Source organism: Coregonus clupeaformis, chromosome 25 (assembly GCF_020615455.1).
Source record: "Coregonus clupeaformis isolate EN_2021a chromosome 25, ASM2061545v1, whole genome shotgun sequence".
Lineage (NCBI taxonomy): Eukaryota > Metazoa > Chordata > Actinopteri > Salmoniformes > Salmonidae > Coregonus > Coregonus clupeaformis.
Window position 1 is genome coordinate 34,813,935 of NC_059216.1, and position 20,012 is coordinate 34,833,946.

Here is a 20,012-nt window from a genome sequence, read left to right on the forward strand (position 1 = left end):
TTTGCACAACCTCCAAATTAGAAGGAAAACAGTTGCCAAGTGATCCTACAGTGGTTTCCTACAGTGTGTCTTAGATACAATGGCCGTTTCCCCAGAACAGGTCTGTCAAGAGGTAGCTGAGAGAGGAAAGGAGAAGGTAAGGTGTAGAACAATCACGCGCACGCACATACACACGAACGGCCAGTGGAGCAGCAGTCTACCACAACAAGGCTACAAGGGAAGGAATTAGGGAAGCATACGTTATGAAAGTGAAAGGTAAAGTCGTCAACCCAGTGGACACAAAGGCCGACAACCACACCCCGCATATCACAAATGCTTTGGCTCAGGTGACACACACAGGTATGCCAGTCATTCTACCCATCACAAGGTGCATTTTAACAGTCTACTCTAGAGTGTCTTCCCTTCCTAACTACTACATTAACATTAGAACAATCTAATATAATAATAATAATATGCCATTTAGCAGACGCTTTTATCCAAAGCGACTTACAGTCATCTCTCATATAACTGCATTATCCACAGTTACCCACCTGCCTGTGAGGTTGATTGGTTTTAATTGACAGTAAAAAATAAAAAACACATATACACACAGTACATACATTTAAAAAACTGACAGGGATAGCACAGTAAAGTCAATGACTTAATTCCATTGTGGTCCCTTAGGTAAACTACATTACCTATAGACACCCTCCTGTCGGACGGCTGCCATCTGTTTGCCTATATTTCCCAGCAGCACCCACCTGTAAGGTATCCCGTCATGTTTTTGTCGAGGCTGTTGAACTGCTGTCTGTATTTGAGGCGCGAGGCCTGAGGCACGGCCCAGTCAGACGGAGCCGTCTTAGGAGAACTACCTGCCAGGGAGGTGGTGGACGAAGAGTTGGAGCTGGAGAGGAGAGAGAGAAGGGGGTGGATGGAGAGAGAGGAGAGAGGAGAGAAAGAGATGGATGGTGAGAGAGCATTATAGAGTTAGTCAATGTAGAAACAGTCCATTGGCATCCAAATTGGTAGAGATGTAGATCAGATCCTATGTAGATCAGATCCTATGAGGTCAGATCCTATGTAGGTCAGATCCGATCAAGTGTGTGTGTGTGTGTGTTACCTGCTTGAGCCTAGGTCCAGCAGTGACGTAGCTTTGTTCATCCCAGGAGAGAAACCCAGAGGAGAGGAGGCGTAGGGCGCAGAGAGAGGCATGCCTTGACACACACACGTGCATTATAAACGGTCCTTATACATTTTAAATTATTGTATGGTTACATTACAAATACACCATGATAGTGTATTATTAGTTATTTAGAATGGTGACTCAGCAGTTTCTACTCTCCATTCACTTCCATACAGATTGAAAGAGAGGGGGTGGAAGGAGCGATAGAGAGAAAGAGAGAGAGCCTGTCCTTCTCTTACCTGTCCCCATGTGTCCTGTTGGGAGGTGCTGTAGGATACCCATAGTGCCATTGGGGAGAGCGGGGCTGCCCAGGGATGGCAGCAGGGGCATTGTTGACGTGGAAACCAGGGGGACCATGCCTGCTGTCATTGGGACCATAGGAGTGAGGCCAGTCACAGGGGTCATGGGTGAGAAGTTAGGGGTCATGGTTGAGAAGTTAGATGTCATGGGAATGGGGGTGAGCATGCCGATGGCTCCGGGCATTATAGACAGGTTTGGCATGGAGCCCATTCCTGGAGATACAGAGGAGAAACACACAATATTAGAAAGATAAGACAAAACATCATCCATTGAAATAAAAATTGAATAGAAGTGTTAACGTACCATAGCGTGAGGAGGACATGACGCCTGTTGAGGCAGGGTTAGGGGCGGGCACTGGTGGCTGCTTCATGATGATTGGTAGAGATGAGGGAAGGGGTGTGCCCTGAAGTTTGAGCTTAATGAGCTTCATAGCGATGGAGAACTCCAACCTGTCCATCTTCCCATCCTTATTCATGTCAGCCAGGGCCCTGGGGGGAGAGAGAGGGTCATTACTTCCTTTGGACAATCAAGTGTGTGAGACTGGAGAGCAGCCGCCTACAATATTTCTCACAGCACAGAGAAGGGAGGCCGTGTGTGTGTGTGCTCACCATATCTCTGCCAGCACTGAGGAGGGCAGACCCGACTGCAGGAAGAACTTTCTGGCCTGCTCCCCTGGAGTGAGAACAAGAGAAGGAGTGAGTGAAAAGGTGCAAACAGAGAAGAGACATTACAGCATGGAGAGATGGTGTGCAAGCATGCATTGTCTTGGTACCTGAGACGTAGCCCATGACGGGAGAGAGGGTGTCAAACTGTTTGTCATGTTTGTCCCGCTCTTCTGGAGAGATCGCCCACACACTGCGGCCGCCTGGAGAAAGAGAGGAAAGAGAAATCATTTTCAGCTACCAATCTCAGCCATCTCTGAGGGAAAAGGCCTACAAGTCTATCAGGACAAGGAAAACAGAGGTGTGGGGTAGTGACACACACACACAGAAAGGTTGAGCAACAACTCCCAACACAGGAAACGGCTGAGGTTTCACTAGACAACCTAAAACACACGCTATACACAGACACACCTCCAGGCAAAGCCTCTACCATTACCGAATCAGAGCGACAGAACAAGGATGGAATTCAGACATTAATTGTCCCTCATGATGAAATCGGGGAGGGGACTGTAGCTGTCTCCTTCCGTTAGGCACACGCGATCTCTGACAGCACTGGCCCAATTTTGACGAAACTTGGGTGAATGATGAGTCTTGCCATAGAAATCCGTCATTTACAAAATTACACTGATTGTCCCAAGGGGGGCGCTGCATCATTCGTGGGGGACTACGTTTACTGTTGCCTTTTTTGATCATGGTTAGTGAAAGACCCAGCAGTCATACAAGACAGAACCTTTCTCTCACTCACCCACCCACCTCACTCAGTTTGTGTGGAGGGCTCTGTCCTTTTTCTTTAGCTTCTTTCTTATTTCTATTTTTACGTTGGAGGGCTAAAACATTGTTATTGTCCCCCACAATGAAATCGGAGGGGGGAGTATGAATCAGTCTCCGTCCATTCGTACGTTACACGCAATATCTCAGACACTACAGGCCCGATTTTGACGAAAGTTGTCTTGCCATAGAGCTCCGGCATTTGTACAATTACACTTATAGGCCTGAGGGGGAGCCATAGTAATCAACAGAAATACCAAACATTGAACAAGCATATCTCCTGTCCCGTTTGAGTTTGAATTGTTGTCACTAATTGGCCCAAGGGGGGTGCTGCATCATTTGTGGGGGAGAACATGCTTATCATTGCTATCGCTTCTTTATTGTTTAATTGTCCACATCATTCATATTTAGATCACTTCTAGTGTCTGTGTGTTTAAACCACTGATTATACGGTAGTAATAAAGAAAGATAAGACAGAGATTGAGATAAGAGTGAACTGGTTTAGTGTTGTGTGGTTCTGTCCCTGACACAATCAATTCCAGCACTGCACCATGGAACACAGGAGGCTCACTGTAATTGGACCATGGTCTTACAGTACAGTACAGGCCAATTTTGTTTCAGTCTATTGATTTTTGCCCAGTAGGTAGACTGTGTTTGTGCAGTGTTTCCCCTATATGAATTTAGCAGCGGCGCACTGCTGTTGCTATATCGTGGCCCCCACCGCAAAAAAATGAAACATATAACTCTGCCACCACTGCTGAAGAAAATCCGAAGGGAAACACTGTTGTGATGTGACTGACTTAAAACTAGATCTGTCATCTCAGTGGCGTTTTTCCCTGTTTCATCAGAGCATAGAGTAGAGCAAAATGTTTATAAAATGTTAATTATTTGAAATTAATTTAAATTACATTGAACAGGACTGAACAGGGGCGTAGAGCTAGATAGGATCTATGAACAGGGGCGTAGAGCTAGATAGGATCTATGAACAGGGGCGTTGACTTAGGATCTATGAACAGGGGCGTTGACTTAGGATCTATGAACAGGGGCGTAGAGCTAGATAGGATCTATGAACAGGGGCGTTGACTTAGATAGGATCTATGAACAGGGGCGTAGAGCTAGATAGGATCTATGAACAGGGGCGTAGAGCTAGATAGGATCTATGAACAGGGGCGTAGAGCTAGATAGGATCTATGAACAGGGGCGTAGAGCTAGATAGGATCTATCAGGGGCGTAGAGCTAGATAGGATCTATGAACAGGGGCGTAGAGTTTGATAGGATCTATGAACAGGGGCGTTGACTTAGATAGGATCTATGAACAGGGGCGTTGACTTCGATAGGATCTATGAACAGGGGCGTAGAGTTTGATAGGATCTATGAACAGGGGCGTTGACTTAGATAGGATCTATGAACAGGGGTGTTGACTTAGATAGGATCTATGAACAGGGGCGTAGAGTTAGATACAACACTGGTACAGCAGATATAGGAGCTGGACAGAGACAGACACAGAGTCGTGCTGCAGTGAACAGCCCAGTGAGCGACACACTACACACTGCTGCTGCACCAGAGGACAAGAATGGAGACTCAGCAGAAAAAGAAAAGGGAAAAAAACCAGCTAAATGTGCCCTTGAGAGAGGAGGAGAACGTCATAGCACACACAGAGTAATAAAGCCGTGGTCTTACCATTCATGGCTGCAGGTGGCAGAGGGGGCAGGGGGGACTCCCGTTCTTCTACTCAGCCGGCTAGCTCGCAGTCATCTGCAAAACACACACACATTAGTGTCTGCACACACACAAAACGAGCTAAACTTCCGCTCATTAATAATGTAGGGAGGGCAGAGCGCTGCTCACACCAACTCTGAGAGAGAGAGAGAGAGAGAGAGAGAGAGAGACAGAGAAGCAGCTGCACAGTTTCTCATTGGTCAGCAGGTTTCAACAGGGTTTCTCCTGTTCCTCAGTCAGGGAGTCAAACACAGAGACACCAGGGCCACGTCCCAACTCTACTGCTACACTGAGACACCAGGGCCACGTCCCAACTCTACTGCTACACAGAGACACCAGGGCCACGTCCCAACTCTACTGCTACACAGAGACACCAGGGCCACGTCCCAACTCTACTGCTACACAGAGACACCAGGGCCACGTCCCAACTCTACTGCTACACAGAGACACCAGGGCCACGTCCCAACTCTACTGCTACACAGAGACACCAGGGCCACGTCCCAACTCTACTGCTACACAGAGACACCAGGGCCACGTCCCAACTCTACTGCTACACAGAGACACCAGGGCCACGTCCCAACTCTACTGCTACATAGCTTCCTCTCCCTGTTCCCTAAACTTCCATCAATTCCCATTTTCTCCTGCTTGCAAACACACATCCCAGCTAGGCTACATCAGAAGCATGAGACCATACACCAAAGCTATAAAAGAGAACAACTGCAGCCAACTCATAAACACAACATTAACAACCGAAGAGCTGTAATAGTGATTACACTGCTCAGAAGGAGAGCATGGTAAACTGTATACATACATCAACCATGATTTGTTTGTGTGTTCTAATAATGTGGACATTCTCTTTCTTTATATTTCTTAGAAGAAACCCTTATTGTCACCCTGAATGACAACGTCTGTCTGTCTGTCTGTCCCCACAGGTAAAGGGCAGGTAGAGGTGTATGAAGGAAGGTATGTACAAACAACAAAGGCCCCTTCACAACTCGCTGACAGTGGTCAATACAACAACACTGAGGAGAGCTCACAAGGAAAAGTACCAGAAAAGTATGGAGAAAGGGACAGGGCATGTCAGTGAGGCCATACAAGGAAAAGAAGGGAGAATTCCAATGACTCTACCCTTCCTGTTCCTGTCCAGTCACACACAGATACCAGCATTTCCTGTCCAGCCAGTGGAGGCAGACAGCTGACAGGAAGTCTCTGGCAGCTCTCAGAGGTTCTTCCTGTGGCAGTTATATGACCCAGCCATAAAACAGTAAAAACTTAACTCTACGGAAGCCCTACATGATGATGGAAGTCCAGGCTTTAGAGTTGACCTGTCCAGTCCCAAATCAACCCTTAGCCCCTAACCCTAAAACCTTCTAAGGTGCCTTCAGAAAGTATTCACACGCTGACTTTTTACACATTGTTGTGTTACAGCCTGAATTTAAAATGGGTTAAATTGAGCCCACATACAATACCCCATAATGTCAAAGTGGAATTATGTTTCTCAAAATGTTTAAACATTTATCAAAAATGAAAAGCTAAAATGTCTTGAAGTATTCAACCCCTAACGCCTAAATAAGTTCAGGAGTAAAAATTTTCAGTTGCATGGACTGCATGGCAATAAAAGTGTTTAACATGATTTTTGAATGACTACCTCATCTCTGTACCCCACACATACAGATAATTGTAAGGTCCCTCTGTCGAGCAGTGAATTTCAAACACCGATGTGAAGGGTTGGACGGGGGTACTAGTGGCACACTTGTGTGGTATTAGTGTAGGGAGAAGAGACAGAGAGAGGGATGGAGGAAGACGGAAGGGGGGGGAGAGGAGTACAGGAGAATGTGGTCAAGCAAGATGGCCTCACAATGGGGAGCGTGCTAACCATCTGCTCCTTCTCTCCTTCTATTCCCCTCTTCCTGTGGGTCTTTATCCCTCTTCTGTCCTCCTAGTCCCTGCTCATATATCACTTTCCCTCTGAGCCCATGTGTCTCTCTCCTTTGCCCTCCCAAATTACTTAGGATCTAAGGGGAAGAGGATAGTGGTTGTTTCTGCATATGTACACTACCAGTCAAAAGTTTGGACACACCTACTCATTCAATGTTTTTTATTTTTTTTTACTATTTTTTTTTACATTGTAGAATAATAGTGAAGACATCAAAACTATGGAATAATGTAGTAACCAAAAAAAGTGTTAAACAAATCAAAATATATTTTGTATTTGATATTCTTCAAATTGCCACCCTTTGCCTTGACAGCTTGCACACTCCTGGCATTCTCTCAACCAGCTTCATGAGGTAGTCACCTGGAATACATTTCAATTAACAGGTGTGCCTTGTTAAAGGTTAATGCGTTTGAGCAAATCAGTTGTGTTGTGACAAGGTAGGGGGGGTATACAGAAGATAGCCCTATTTGGTAAAAGACCAAGTCCATATTATGGCAAGAACAGCTCAAATAAGCAAAGAGAAACAACAGTCCATCATTACTTTAAGACATGAAGGTCAATCAACACGGAACAAGTTTCTTCAAGTGCAGTCGCAAAAACCATCAAGTGCTATGGTGAAACTGGCTCTCATGAGGACCGCCACAGTAATGGAAGACCCAGAGTTACCTCTGCTGCAGAGGAAAAGTTCATTAGAATTACCAGCCGCAGAAATTACAGCCCAAATAAATGGTTCACAGAGTTCATGTCACAGACACATCTCAACATCAACTGTTCAGAGGAGACTGTGTGAATCAGGCCTTCATGGTTGAACTACTAAAGGACACCAATAAGAAGAAGAGACTTGCTTGGGTCAAGAAACACGAGCAATGGACATTAGACCGGTGGAAATTTGTCCTTTGGTCTGGAGTCCAAATTGGAGATATTTGGTTCCAACTGCCGTGTCTTTGTGAGACGCAGTGTGGGTGAACGGATGATCTCCGCATGTGTATTTCCCACCGTAAAGCATGGAGGTGGTGGTGTTATGGTGTGGGGGTGCTTTGCTGGTGACACTGTCTGAGATATATTTAGAATTCAAGGCACACTTAATCAGCATGGCTACCATTCTGCAGCGATACGCCATCCCATCTGGTTTGTGCTTAGTGGAACTATCATTTGTTTTTCCAACAGGACAATGACCCAACACACCTCCAGGCTGTGTAAGGGCTATTTTACCAAGAAGGAGAGTGATGGAGTGCTGCATCAGATGACCTGGCCTCCACAATCCCCCAACCTCAACCCAATTGAGATGGTTTGGGATGAGTCAGACAGCAGAGTGATGGAAAAGCTGCCAACAAGTGCTCAGCATATGTGGGAACTCCTTCAAGACTGGTGGAAAAGCATTCAAGGTGAAGCTGGTTGAGAGAATGCCAACAGTGTGCAAAGCTGTCATCAAGGCAAAGAGTGGCTATTTGAAGAATCTCATATATAAAATATATTTTGATTTGTTTAACACTTTTTTGGTTACTACATGATTTCATAAGTGTTATTTCATAGTTTTGATGTCTTCACTACTATTCTACAACTTAGAAAATAGTAAAAAATTAAGAAAAACCCTGGAATGAGTAGGTGTGTCCAAACATTTGACTGGTACTGTATGTATCAGTGAGAGAGGGGTCCATGTACTCGCCTGTCTGGAAAGGAAATACAGGATGCAAATTGGTTCTAGTCAACTAACACCCAGGGATCCCCTCTGTCTCTGTGGAGCCTGCTGACACATACAGCAGTCTGCTCTGTCTGTACTAACATACACAAGCCCCCTGCCTTGCTGTCATTTGAATGTGTTTTGCATCTTGTGGTAAAATAAGGAGCGGGTCAAGCTGAAAAAGGTGAACACTGAGCAGCACAACAGGAGAGACTGGAGTTTTGACAGGTCAGACAACACAGGCAACACCGTGTTCAAAATAAACAAAGAGGAGAAGAGACCCAACCCAGTAAGCATCAGATCAGATGATTCTACACTGACTACACTGACCATAAAATACAGCTACAGCGAGAAGTGTGGGAACTCTGGGCCAGTAGAGTTGGCATCATCATCATACGAGTTAACCCTGTCATTATTCTTCCCTCTCTGTCGGACACAAGTGTTACACAACACCCAACCAGGGCTGAGATCCAGAGAGTTAACAAGAAGGAGAGAGAGTAGGAACAGTGCAGAGTCACTGTCTATACCTATCACTGGCCTATTTCCATCTGAGCATTAAGATTCTCCCTCCCTGAAACAGAGCTCTCCGGGAAGAAGTAGGGCGGGGGGGGGTATGTTTCATGATGATTAACTACTCGTGGTGTGATAACATACAGAAACTCAAGTCCTTTTGTTCACCTAAAATATCTCAAAATCAAATGCCGACCGTATTACCTCCCAAGAGAATTCTCTTCGGTTATAGTCACAGCCGTGTATATTCCCCCTCAAGCCGATACCACGACAGCCCTCAAAGAACTACACTGGACTCTATGCAAACTGGAAACCACATATCCTGAGGCCACATTTATTGTAGCCGGGGATTTTAGCAAAGCTAATCTGAGGAAAACGCTACCGAAGTTCTACCAACACATTGACTGTAGCACTCACCCTGAGAAAACACTGGACCACTGCTACTCAACTTTTCGAAATGCCTACAAGGCCCTCCCTTCGGCAAATCTGATCACGACTCCATTTTGCTCCTCCCTTCCTATAGGCAGAAACTCAAAACAGGAAGTACACGTGCTACGGACTATTCAACGCTGGTCTGACCAATCGGAATCCAAGCTTCAAGATTGTTTTGATCACGCCGACTGGGATATGTTCCGGGTAGCCTCTGAGAATAATATTGACGAATACACGGATACGGTGACTGAGTTTATCAGGAAAAGTATAGGAGATGTTATACCCACTGTGACAATTAAAACCTACCCAAACCAGAAACCGTGGATAGATAGCAGCATTCGCGCAAAGCTGAATGTGCAAACCACCGCATTTAACCATGGCAAGGTGACTGGGAATATGGCCGAATACAAACAGTGCAGTTTTCCCTACGTAAGGCAATATGTCAGTACAAAGTGGAGTAGCAATTCAACGGCTCAGACACGAGACATATGTGGCAGGGTCTACAGACAATCACGGACTACAAAGGGAAAACCAGCCACGTCGCGGACACCGACGTCTTGCTTCCGGATAAGCTAAACACCTTTTTCGCCCGCTTTGAGGATAACAGTGCCACCGACGCGGCCAGTTACCAAGGACTGTGGGCTCTCCTTCTCTGTGGCCGATGTGAGTAAGACATTTAAGCATATTAACCCTTGCTAGGCTGCCGGCCCAGACGGCATCCCTAGCCGCGTCCTCAGAGCATGCGCAGACCAGCTGGCTGGAGTGTTTACGGACATATTAAATCTCTCCATATCCCAGTCTGCTGTCCCCACATGCTTCAAGATGTCCACCATTGTTCCTGTACCCAAGAAAGCAAAGGTAACTGAACAAAATGACTATCGCCCCGTAGCACTCACTTCTGTCATCATGAAGTGCTTTGAGAGACTAGTCAAGGATCATATCACTTCTACTTTACCTGCCACCCTAGACCCACTTCAATTTGCTTAACGCCCCAAAAGATCCACAGACGATGCAATCGCCATCGCACTGCACACTGCCCTATCCCATCTGGACAAGAGGAATACCTATGTAAGAAAGCTGTTCATTGACTATAGCTCAGCATTCAACACCATAGTACCCTCCAAGCTCATCATTAAGCTCGGGGCCCTGGGTCTGAACCCCGCCCTATGCAACTGGGTCCAGGACTTCCTGACGGGCCGCCCCCAGGTGGTGAAGGTAGGAAACAACACCTCCACTTCGCTGATCCTCATCACAGGGGCCCCACAAGGATGCATGCTCAGCCCCCTCCTGTACTCCCTGTTCACCCACGACTGCATGGCCACGCACGCCTCCAACTCAATCATCAAGTTTGCAGATGACACAACGGTAGTAGGCTTGATTACCAACAATGACGAGACAGCCTACAGGGAGGAGGTGAGTGCTCTGGGAGTGTGGTGCCAGGAAAATAACCTCTCACTCAACGTCAACAAAACAAAGGAGCTGATATTGGACTTCAGGAAACTGCAGAGGGAGCACGCACCTATCCACATCGACGAGACTGCAGTGGAGAAGGTGGAAAGCTTCAAGTTCCTCGGCGTACACATCACTGACAAACTGAAATGGTCCACCGACACAGACAGTGTGATGAAGAAGGCGCAACAGCACCTCTTCAACCTCAGGAGGCTGAAGAAATTTGGCTTGGGACCTAAAACCCTCAAACTTTTACAGACGGACAATTGAGAACATCCTGTCGGGCTGTATCACCGCCTGGTACGGCAACTGCTCCGCCCACAACCGCAGGGCTCTCCAGAGGGTGGTGCGGTCTGCCCAACGTATCACTGGGGGCAAACTACCTGCCCTCCAGGACACCTACAGAACCCGATGTCACAGGAAGGTCAAAAAGATAACCAAGGCCAACAACTACCCGAGCCACTGCCTGTTCACCCCGCTATTATCCAGAAGGCGAGGTCAGTACAGGTGCATCAAAGCTGGGACCAAGAAACTGAAAAACACCTATTTCAAGGCCATCAAACTGTTAAATAGCCATCACTAGCACCTTAGAGGCTGCCCTATATACATAGACTTGAAATCACTGACCACTTTACATATTTTGCATTATTCATCTCACACGTATATACTGTATTCTATTCTACTGTATGTTAGTCTATGCCGCTCCGACATTGCTCGTCCAAATATTTATATATTCTTAATTCCATCCCTTTACTTTAGATTTGTGTGTATTGTTGTGAAATAGTTAGAAATTACTTGTTAGATATTACTGCACTGTTGGAGCTAGAAACACAAGCATTTCCCTACACCCGCAACATTTACATTTACGTCATTTAGCAGACGCTCTTATCCAGAGCGCAACAACTTCTGCTAAACATGTGTATGAGAACAATAAAATGTGTTTTTGATTTGACTATGTATGGGCATTTGACTCGAATACATGCATGATTTTATTTAGAGTACTCTAATAAATAAATAAATAAATAAATAAATAATTAGAACAAGGCCCACATTGTAAAATAATTTGAGCATTTATCTACACTGAGTGTACAAAACATTAACAACACCATCCTAAGAGTCCATACTAACAAAGGAAATAGAAGGTCTAACAGAACAGATAGATAGCAATAAAAACGGTAACAGAGGTTCAGAATAAGTTAGAGGAAAAACAAAAAGAAATGGAGGAATTTATTCAAGGAAGATCAAGAGTAATATATTATTAAAATAAAGCAAACTGGATGGAATATGGAGAGAAATGCACAAAATTATTTTTTAATCTTCAACATAAAAATGCTACCAAAAATAATTTACTGAAATTGGTTACAACCCATGATTCACCTAATTATATTTTGAAGGAGGAAGCAAAGTACTTTAAGCATATGTTTTTGTTTCAGTCGCCTCCATCTCCTCTAACTGAAGCTAATTGTAGGGATTTTCTTCTATTGATAATGTAAAATTAACCGCCATACAGAAAGACTCATGCGAAGGCGAAATTACAGAGGAGGAACTTCTGGATGCAATTAAAGACTTTCAATCCGGGAAAACTCCAGGGTTGGATGGCATACCAGTTGAGGTATACCAAACCTTTTTTGACTCAAGAAGGTCTGATTTCATTATTACTGAAACAGGATACAAGTGGGATATATAAAGATCCAGTCCATTAAAAAAATTGGAGGCCCCTTACACTTCAGTGTTGTGATGCAAAAATTCTAGCAAAATCTATAGCGCATAGAATAAAAAAAGGTATTGTCGGACATTACTCATTCTAATCAGACAGGTTTTTTACATGGACGATACATTGGAGATAATATAAGGCAAGTACTGGAAACAATAGAACACTAAGAAAAATCTGGGAAACCAGGCCTGCTATTCATAGCGGACTTTGAAAAGGCTTTTGATAAAGTATGACTGAGGTTTATATATAAACGCCTGGAGCATTTCAATTTTGGAGAATCTCTTATAAAAATGGGTTAAAATCATGTATAGTAACCCTAGGTGTAAAACAGTAAATAATGGCTATTTCTCAGAAGGTTTTAAACTGTCAAGAGGAGTAAAACAAGGTTATCCACTATCGGCATATCTATTTATTATGGCCATCGAAATGTTAGCTATTAAAATCAGATCCAACAATAATATCAAGGGATTAGAAATCCAGGGCTTAAAAACAAAGGTGTCATTGTACGCTGATGATTCATGTTTTCTTTTAAAAACTTGAATCCCTCCATAGCCTCATAGAGGATCTAGATACATTTTCTAACTTCTCTGGATTACAACCAAATTATGATAAACTAAAAAATACAACTTTTAGATTACCGTGTAGTTTACCGATAAAATGGTTTGATGGTAATGTGGATATACTCGGTATACATATCCCAAAATAAATAAATGATCTTACTCCAATACATTTTAATAGAAAGTAGGCAAAAATAGATAAGATCTTGCTACCATGGAAAGGTAAATACCTGTCCATTTGTGGAAAAATCACCCTGATTAACTCTTTAGGATTATCCCAGTTTACCTATTTGCTTATGGTCTTGCCTACGCCTAGCGAACAGTTTCTTAAATTATATGAGAAAAACATATTCCATTTTATTTGGAACAGCAAGCCAGACAAAATTAAACGGGCCTATTTATATAATTAATATGAATTCGGAGGACAGAAATTATTAAATATTAAAGCATTAGACCTATCACTAAAAGCTTCAGCCATACAAAAGTTATACTTAAATCCGAACTGGTTCTCTAGCAAATTAGTAAGATTGTCTCACCCCATGTTAGAGAATAGCCTTTTTCCCTTTATTCAGATTACAACCTCACACTTTCATTTATTTGAAAAGGAAATCATCTCCCAAATATCACTATTTCTAAAATAAACCATAGAAAGTTGGTTGCAATTTCAATTTAAGCCTCCAGAAACGACAGAACAAATAATGCAACAAATACTGTGGTTAAACTCAAATATACTAATTTATTTTAAAAAATCACATTGTATGATTTTTAAGTAATTCATTTGCATTTTATTGCATGACATAAGTATTTGATCACCTACCAACCAGTAAGAATTCTGGCTCTCACAGACCTGTTAGTTTTTCTTTAAGATGCCCTCATGTTCTCCACTCATTACCTGTATTAACTGCACATGTTTGAACTCGTTACCTGTATAAAAGACACCTGTCCACACACTCAATCAAACAGACTCCAACCTCTCCATAATGGCCAAGACCAGAGAGCTGTGTAAGGACATCAGGGATAAAATTGTAGACCTGCACAAGGCTGGGATGGGCTACAGGACAATAGACAAGCAGCTTGGTGAGAAGGCAACAACTGTTGGCGCAATTATTAGAAAATGGAAGAAGTTCAAGATGACGGTCAATCATCCTCGGTCTGGGGCTCCATGCAAGATCTCACCTCGTGGGGCATCAATGATCATGAGGAAGGTGAGGGATCAGCCCAGAACTACACGGCAGGACCTGTTCAATGACCTGAAGAGAGCTGGGACCACGGTCTCAAAGAAAACCATTAGTAACACACTACGCCGTCATGGATTAAAATCCTGCAGCGTACGCAAGGTCCCCCTGCTCAAGCCAGCGCATGTCCAGACCCGTCTGAAGTTTGCCAATGACCATCTGGATGATCCAGAGGAGGAATGGGAGAAGGTCATGTGGTCTGATGGGACAAAAATATAGCTTTTTGGTCTAAACTCCACTCGCCGTGTTTGGAGGAAGAAGAAGGATGAGTACAACCCCAAGAACACCATCCCAACCGTGAAGCATGGAGGTGGAAACATCATTCTTTGGGGATGCTTTTCTGCAAAGGGGACAGGACGACTGCACCGTATTGAGGGGAGGATGGATGGGGCCATGTATTACGAGATCTTGGCCAACAACCTCCTTCCCTCAGTAAGAGCATTGAAGATGGGTCGTGGCTGGGTCTTCCAGCATGACAACGACCCGAAACACACAGTAAGGGCAACTAAGGAGTGGCTCCATAAGAAGCATCTCAAGGTCCTGGAGTGGCCTAGTCAGTCTCCAGACCTGAACCCAATAGAAAATCTTTGGAGGGAGCTGAAAGTCCGTATTGCCCAGCGACAGCCCCGAAACCTGAAGGATCTGGAGAAGGTCTGTATGGAGGAGTGGGCCAAAATCCCTGCTGCAGTGTGTGCAAACGTGGTCAAGACCTACAGGAAACGTATGATCTCTGTAATTGCAAACAAAGGTTTCTGTACCAAATATTAAGTTCTGCTTTTCTGATGTATCAAATACTTATGTCATGCAATAAAATGCAAATTAATTACTTTAAAATCATACAATGTGATTTTCTGGATTTTTGTTTTAGATTCCGTCTCTCACAGTTGAAGTGTACCTATGATAAAAATTGCAGACCTCTACATGCTTTGTAAGTAGGAAAACCTGCAAAATCGGAAGTGTATCAAATACTTGTTCTCCCCACTGTATATATCACATGCAGCTAACAAAAACATATGGAAATGTCTGCTCTACCCAAAATTACAACCAAATAATTGCAGCATTACCAAAATAATGGAAGAGGAAAGTGAAAGGGGGAAAAGTAAGGAACTTGTCTGTCGGCCCTGCATTAAAGACCATAATTGGTTAAAGAAAATTGTGATAAATAAAAAAGTATACCAGTTTCATTTAAGGACCAAAGGATTGACAGCCGTCCCATATAGATTGCAAAATAGTTGGGAAGAGATTATTGACATACCGATTCCATGGCAAACTGATACGCAAAACGACGCCGGATTCAAAACTTATAATTTTTCTATAAAAAATTATTATACTAAATTCTTGCTACCAATAGAATGTTATTTATATGGGGGAAACAATCTTCCCAGCTCTGCAGATTTTGCTGCGAAGAAACATTAGATCATTTGTTTTGGTACTGTCCATTTGTAGCTTGTTTTTGGTCACAGGTCCAGGAATTTACATTTTAGTCATTTAGCAGACGCTCTTATCCAGAGCAACTTACAGTTAGTGAGTGCAATATTTACCTGGAGATTACAAAATTTACCTGGAGCTAACCCTGCAGATAGCACTACTGGGTGATATGAAAAGTCACAGTCAATCAATAAATAATATAATAATACTTTTAGCAAAAAAAAATATTTTCAATCTGTAGAAACAATGAGAATACAAGGGTTCAGAACTTTTGTGAAACATCACAGTACAGTTGAAAAATATATGGCAAATAGAAATCCAATATGGTGTTAAGAGATAGATGGGAGGGGTTGAATGGAGTTGAAGGTTGGGACAAATAACAACTAATAACAAGATAACTAATGTAAAACATACTGTGTCCATAATAAGTATATAGGTTATAGGTTGAGACATTTTGTGAAAGAGCACAGTTAGAAAGATATGGCATATAGAAGCAAATCGGATGGACATCATGAAAATGATTGGAGAGGTTGAGGGTAGAGGAGGTTCAGGAGTAAAAACAAACAAAATAGAACTTTTGTAAAAATTGACTGTGTCCATAAAATGACGTGGCCTAAAGCTGATTGATATACCATGGTGATATGAGTTTGAATGGTAATAGGGGCTTTGGAAAGAATCACTGCAACATGGCCTGTACTTGAATTTAATGGTTCACCACTTCAACCACTGTGCTCTTTCACCTGACAGACCATGGTGATGGAAGTTGACTGTATCACTAGCTCTAATGAAGACGGACAGACAGACAAATTCACTTTCAACTCTCTAAGCCCTGCAGCGTCCATATTGCGACACCTCGGACTGGCTTAGATTAATGTTTACTTTTCTTTATTTCGAAGCATGCCGCTCCCTAGCTCTCCCTACATTGCGTCACCCTTGAGCCTTTGGGTGGATTCCATCCACATGCACTAACTCTACACAGGCCAGCGCAGTTGATCGTTATAGCATATTGATGTGGTCCCTGACATGTTGAACACCTCTCCAGGCATTGTAAAGATCTGACTATATGTTTGGACCTACATAGAATGTATCTGGAATGGACCCTCGCGCCCGGGTCTCCCCAGCGAGCCACAGAGACAAGATGGAGATCAAGTCCTCGGCTCAGAGAGAGAAGATCTAGAGAAGATTGGCTCAATTGAACTCTTCTAAACTGAATTGACTGTCTGGATTAAGGCTAATCTGGATTAATAGATGTGGAGCTACTAAAAACTTTCCCTGATCATAGCCAAGATCACAGCTGGAGATCGGCTTGCTAGTAGGGATGGGCATGAGTACTCGAAACGGACATCAAAAGCTCGATCTTTAACCAGAGACCCAATTTTTTTCGGATACTGTAAAACTATTTGGTGGAATGTGCTTTGTTGCTGCCTGAATGGGAAAGTGACATTTTTAGCAGAACAGTGGTTTCTGTGAGCTACTGTGCTGTGTGTTAAAAGGCAGATGGATTTGACTGCTATATCTGTGTAAAAGGTAGGCTAGCGGCCATGACACTGAGGGTCACTTCCATCACCAATGATGACTGAAACAGTGCTTTTCACCAGGCAACCATCCAATATACCACCAATGTGTAGGCTAGCCCATTTCCTTGACCAGAGTGGAACTCTGGTCTAGCTGTATAACATTCACCCACCTTGTGAGTTATTTGCTGGCCCGTGACTGTGCCTGTTTGGCGACACTTTTCCCATGACCAAAGGTAAATCCGTAATCGGTAGACGGTTCTGATTGAAAACTCATTGTTTGCGTCGCCAAGCAGTGTTCGAAAAAGTATTAAATCCAGTTGTTAGATGCTACCACCCCCTTCCAAATGAAAACCAAACATGGACTCCATGCTGTCTCGCTTAGCGCGCACACCTGTCAGTGTTTCACACCGGTTTGTCTAACTAAATCAGCCTTGCAATACTGGCATCATGCTGCCGCACAAGAAGTAGAACGACGCGTGTACGTGCAACATTGACATCCATGTTTGGTTTTGATTTGGAGGAGGGTGGTAGCATCTAACGATTGGATTTAATTACTTCCTGGGCACTGCTCGACGATGTAAAAAACACATTCCTTATCAGCCCCGTCCACGAACTACGGATATACTCTCAGACTTGGGAAAAGCATTGCCAAACAGGCACAGGTACAGGTCAGCAAATATATTGCATGCCTCTCCAATGGTAGACAGAATGTTACTGTTAAAATAACTGTACTTACTGTTATTATATGTATACATTATGGCGAGCACTGTAGGCCTAGTACCCACCTGGATTGATGCATGCCACAGCAGCCATTTTGTGCCGGAGCACACGTCCCACATCGATTGTGACAGTGGAGAGAGAGATGACAATGGGGCGACCACCACTGTAATCAGCACTTTACACAAGGCTCCTTGGACCACAGCCAACCAGCCCCTGTGCCCTGACACAGCTCTGTTTATCCCTGTCCCTCACTCGCTCTGTTGTTGATCCCTATTCGATGGCCCTAAAGTTATGGAAAGTAGTTTGTCTGCAGTCTGTTTGACAGTGTTAAATAATCAACCTTCATCATCTGTATACTGACATCAGGTGAGTCTGGACCATTCAGCACTACCCGCATTTTACATTTACATTCACATTTTAGCAGACGCTCTTATCCAGAGTTACTTACATACATTATTTTAATTTTTTTCATACTGGCCCCCGTGGGAAATGAATACAGGCAGGACAGTACAGGCTAACAAATATAATACCACGTCCACTATTAATGACAGCAGACTGCCTGGGGGATGGGATTTTATGTAAGTGTATCACAACACCAAGGTTTGCTGCCAGAAAACAAAAACTATGTATAGGCATAGCCTGTTTGGTATGACCTGGTATAATAATGATTGACATTGCTGTGGAGTCCCTTAGTTCAAGTGGAGGCTAGTTCAATTCATTAATATGAGTAGCAATAGAATCAGAGCCACTTCGCAGAGTGCTAACGTTTCATTGTACAGTACTCTTGCTATCTCATGTAAAGTTCATACAGTACTGGTGCGTTCCCTTCACTTGTCTAAAGAAAGAGACAAGTTTGTAACCTGTTCAACAAGTTTGGTTTGAGGAATCTGAGGGAGCTTTGTGCATGAAATACGGTTTTAAACACAAGACAAAATATTGGCTCTAGGGAAGCCATGTCCAATTTTTCCTTTAACAACAGTAGCTAGCTACGTTAACTAACGTAAGGTAGTTTTCCTTATACCAACTTCAAACAAGTTCGTGTGAGGGCACACTTCCAATGGTTGATAAAAGTGACATATTTCAGTGTATCAAAATTCCTAAGCATAATAACATGATTAGTTAAGTAGTTAGCTACATTCAATCAATATTTTATTTTACGCCTAGCAGTAGCTCAATGTTCTAGCAATATCATCCAAACAAAAATAACATGGACTCTCTGGGAAAGCAGAGCAAGGCTGTTTCGGGTGGCTAACGTTACGTCGCTTACCTCTCACCATCATGGGGCAAAAAAACATCTACTTTCTCCTCTTTTCTGTCCCCAGTGAATGTCTCCCTGGCGTTATGCAGTCGTCTCGTATTGGCAAAATGATGTAATTCCGAGAAGAATGTCTAGTTTAGTAAACTGGACCTGTTGCTGACAGCTGGGTCACACGAACAACATGGCTGACAGGCGGGTGAGGGTGGACTGTGCGCGAGAACGCCTACGTTTGACTAGGAGGTGGAGAGAGAGAGCGCCGGGGGCGCGCGCATGGAGTTGCCCTAAACGCTGATCTAAGGTCAGTTTCAGCGGTCAGTTATTGCGCGGTAGGGGCGAGGAGAGGGACGGAAGTAAAACTGTTACATAGACATCATGCAAAACTACAAATCCCTGCAAGCTCCTGCACGTCATCTCTAGCTGACACCTTTGCTAACAGGTATTGTGTCAATTTAAAACTTCCACATGACAGTTCACAGAATTGTCCATTTAAAGAAATGTAGCCACTTTATTAATTACTACATTTAGTTAACATTAGATAGTTAATCCAGAGATTCTTACTTTTGCCTCGATTCAGCAGTCTCTTCCAGATCATCATGGCATGTGCAGTTCTTTATGACAGCCACATTAGCAGCTAATTAGCATTTCATTTCTGAGGGGGGAATAAATTGATAAAAGTCACCTTGTCCAAGAGAGATTTACACAGTTATCAAAACATCACGCCAGGGTAAGCCTACACGAAACACAGCCCTTATTTTAACTTTTTCTAAAATCCCCTATGGGAAAAATGAATGGTGGAAAAACTCTTGGAACCATTTCCCTGATTGACCGCTAGGTTTTATGGGTATTATGACTCCTACTGTGGTACTCTATTCCTCTTGTTGGATCAGCTAAAAAGGAGGACTAGGAAACAATGCTAAGAAAACTATCTTATTTAGTATCAGTGTTTTTCCAGACTTCCATTGTG

At 43.5% G+C, this 20,012-nt stretch overlaps 1 protein-coding gene across 1 annotated transcript in view; it reads right to left on the reverse strand.

Annotated features, from left to right (window-relative positions):
• Nucleotides 1-19,266, reverse strand: part of LOC121539631 (intersectin-2) — a 40,314-nt gene extending 21,048 nt beyond the window's left edge. Inside the window, exons 1-8 of the mRNA XM_041848273.2 lie at nucleotides 19,058-19,266; nucleotides 4,573-4,647; nucleotides 2,235-2,327; nucleotides 2,071-2,134; nucleotides 1,766-1,950; nucleotides 1,402-1,674; nucleotides 1,100-1,193; nucleotides 741-883 (exon numbers count right to left, since the gene is read on the reverse strand). Of these exons, the coding sequence (XP_041704207.2) occupies nucleotides 741-883; nucleotides 1,100-1,193; nucleotides 1,402-1,674; nucleotides 1,766-1,950; nucleotides 2,071-2,134; nucleotides 2,235-2,327; nucleotides 4,573-4,579 (859 nt within the window). The 5' untranslated portion in view covers nucleotides 4,580-4,647; nucleotides 19,058-19,266. The remainder of the gene's footprint in view (nucleotides 1-740; nucleotides 884-1,099; nucleotides 1,194-1,401; nucleotides 1,675-1,765; nucleotides 1,951-2,070; nucleotides 2,135-2,234; nucleotides 2,328-4,572; nucleotides 4,648-19,057) is intronic.
• Between the last annotated feature and the right edge of the window lie 746 nt (nucleotides 19,267-20,012).